Raw genomic sequence first — 1,935 nt, 5'->3', positions numbered from 1 at the left:
CCTCTCCGGGCCTCGCTCTCTTGGGGTGGCCCGGGGGTCACGAGTCCCCGACGGATCTTCCATGGTCGGGTTCCGTGTCCCCGCCTGGGAGCGACCCGAGAGCAACAACCAACCACAAGTTACCGGGCAGGTGGCCAAGCCCGCGGGCAGGGCCGTGCACCTGTGCGCACGCGCGCTCGCCCCGCAGCCAGCCCGAGAGCGCTCACCTGAGCGCGCGCGCCGCCAGGGGGCGCCCTGTACGCGGCCCGGGTCCGACCGAGGGGGGTGTGTGTTTGGGGGTGGAGACTGTCTCCTTTTGATGAAATTCAGACTCCACATTTCTGACAGGCGTTTTATAATAAAATAGGTGATGTATCCTTCTTGGTACATCCTAGCCGGAGGCGCAGGATGCCGGTTTGTCCCGTTATTGATGTTAAATTCAGTCTCGTGTTAGGTGGTGTCTGCATAGGCTCCATTTAACAAGTACCTTTACTTCTCTTGCATTTGATAACCTTGAAAGGGTATGCTCCCCGCAACCTCTCTTGTCTGAACCAATTATTACAGCGGTGGTTGCCAAGTCGAGGTTCCTAATGCTGTCAGTGCTCCTGTATTTATTCATTTACTGGCATTCTTCATAAATAAAAGCTTTCTCTTCTATCTATTATGATCATCCCATACAAGCAGTTCTCATATTGAGGCTGATGATGCCAAAAAACACACCAAGAGCGTATGAGAAGGTTTATTCCCGACATAATGAGGGAGAGTAGGGCAAGATCCCGAGTAGGTCTGAAAGTGACTTGAGAAAGCAGGAAAGAGGGACTGACTTGGGGGTTTTATTATGGCTATCACATCGATGAGGCTTTTCCTACTCTTCCTCTCTGTAATCCCCCTCCCCCTTTTTATTCTTTTCAGGACTTGTTACAATGAATAGCCATTATATATTTATTATTTAAAATGTTTTAAATTTGCATGTGATCACATTTATCTTTACAATGTACAACACTGCTTCTTCCAGTATGAATACCATGCATATCAGTCAAGATAAAGACATTGCTGCATACATTAGCATCAGCAAATAGCTTTTCATTGTTTTGTCAATTAAACGTACTTTTTTTCTTCCCCTGTTCCCCTCCCTCCCTCCCTCTACTGCCCACCCCCCATATTACCCCTATACATGCTCTATTGTTGCCCTGCCTGCTTCTGTACCTCCCAAACTTTCAGTCTCTGCTGTAGAGTGCAGACAAGAGGATGTTTTGAGTGGGGACATACAAAGTCTTTCATGGTCTGGCTTACTTTGCTTAGGATTAAGTCTTGCATATTTGTCCACTTTTTGTCAAATGTCAGGGTCTCATTTTTCATGACTGAGTAGTATTCCACAGAGTACATATGCCACTTTTTTTTTCAATCTAGTCATCTATTTTTGGACATTTTGGTTGATTTCACATCCTGGCGATTGTAAACAATGCTGCAATAAACACGGATGTGCAGGTGTTTTTCTGACTGAGGGTTTTGCTACCCTTTGGGTAAATATGTAAGAGTGGAATTACTGGGTTGTATGGTAGTTCTATTTGTAGATTTCTGAGTAGTCTCCATATCCTTCTCTAAAGTGGTTGTACCAATTTGCATTCCCACTGATAGCATAGGAGAGTTCCATTTTTACCACAGCCTCGCTCACACTTATCATAATTATTATTTTTGTTTAACTTTAGCCACTCTGACTGGGGTTAAGTGGTATCTCATTGTGGTTTTGATTTGCATTTCCCTTATGATAAGAGATATTGAGCACATTTTCATACGCTTTTAGGCTGTTTGAAAACAGACTAGTGGGTAGAGAAAGCCTGGAGTGAAGACTGAAAGTGTTTTTTGATAGTGCACTGGAAAAAATCCTCACTGGCAGGTACACAAAAATTGCAATGCTTATTTGATTATTTAATAATTGATGAGACCAGCAGTTAA

General features: G+C 44.4%; 1 protein-coding gene across 1 annotated transcript in view; it reads right to left on the bottom strand.

Moving 5' to 3' along the window:
• The window catches only part of MARVELD3 (MARVEL domain containing 3), a gene marked incomplete in the record, with an annotated part of 25,589 nt that extends 25,452 nt beyond the window's left edge, over positions 1-137 (bottom strand). Inside the window, 1 exon segment of the mRNA XM_014589413.1 lies at positions 1-137. Coding sequence (XP_014444899.1) covers positions 1-63 — 63 coding nt within the window.
• Between the last annotated feature and the right edge of the window lie 1,798 nt (positions 138-1,935).

Source organism: Tupaia chinensis, unplaced genomic scaffold, assembly GCF_000334495.1.
Source record: "Tupaia chinensis unplaced genomic scaffold, TupChi_1.0 Scaffold000355_1, whole genome shotgun sequence".
Taxonomy (NCBI): Eukaryota; Metazoa; Chordata; class Mammalia; order Scandentia; family Tupaiidae; genus Tupaia; species Tupaia belangeri.
The sequence above is the reverse complement of the archived record's forward strand: the minus strand, read 5'-3'. Positions and strand labels throughout refer to the sequence as shown.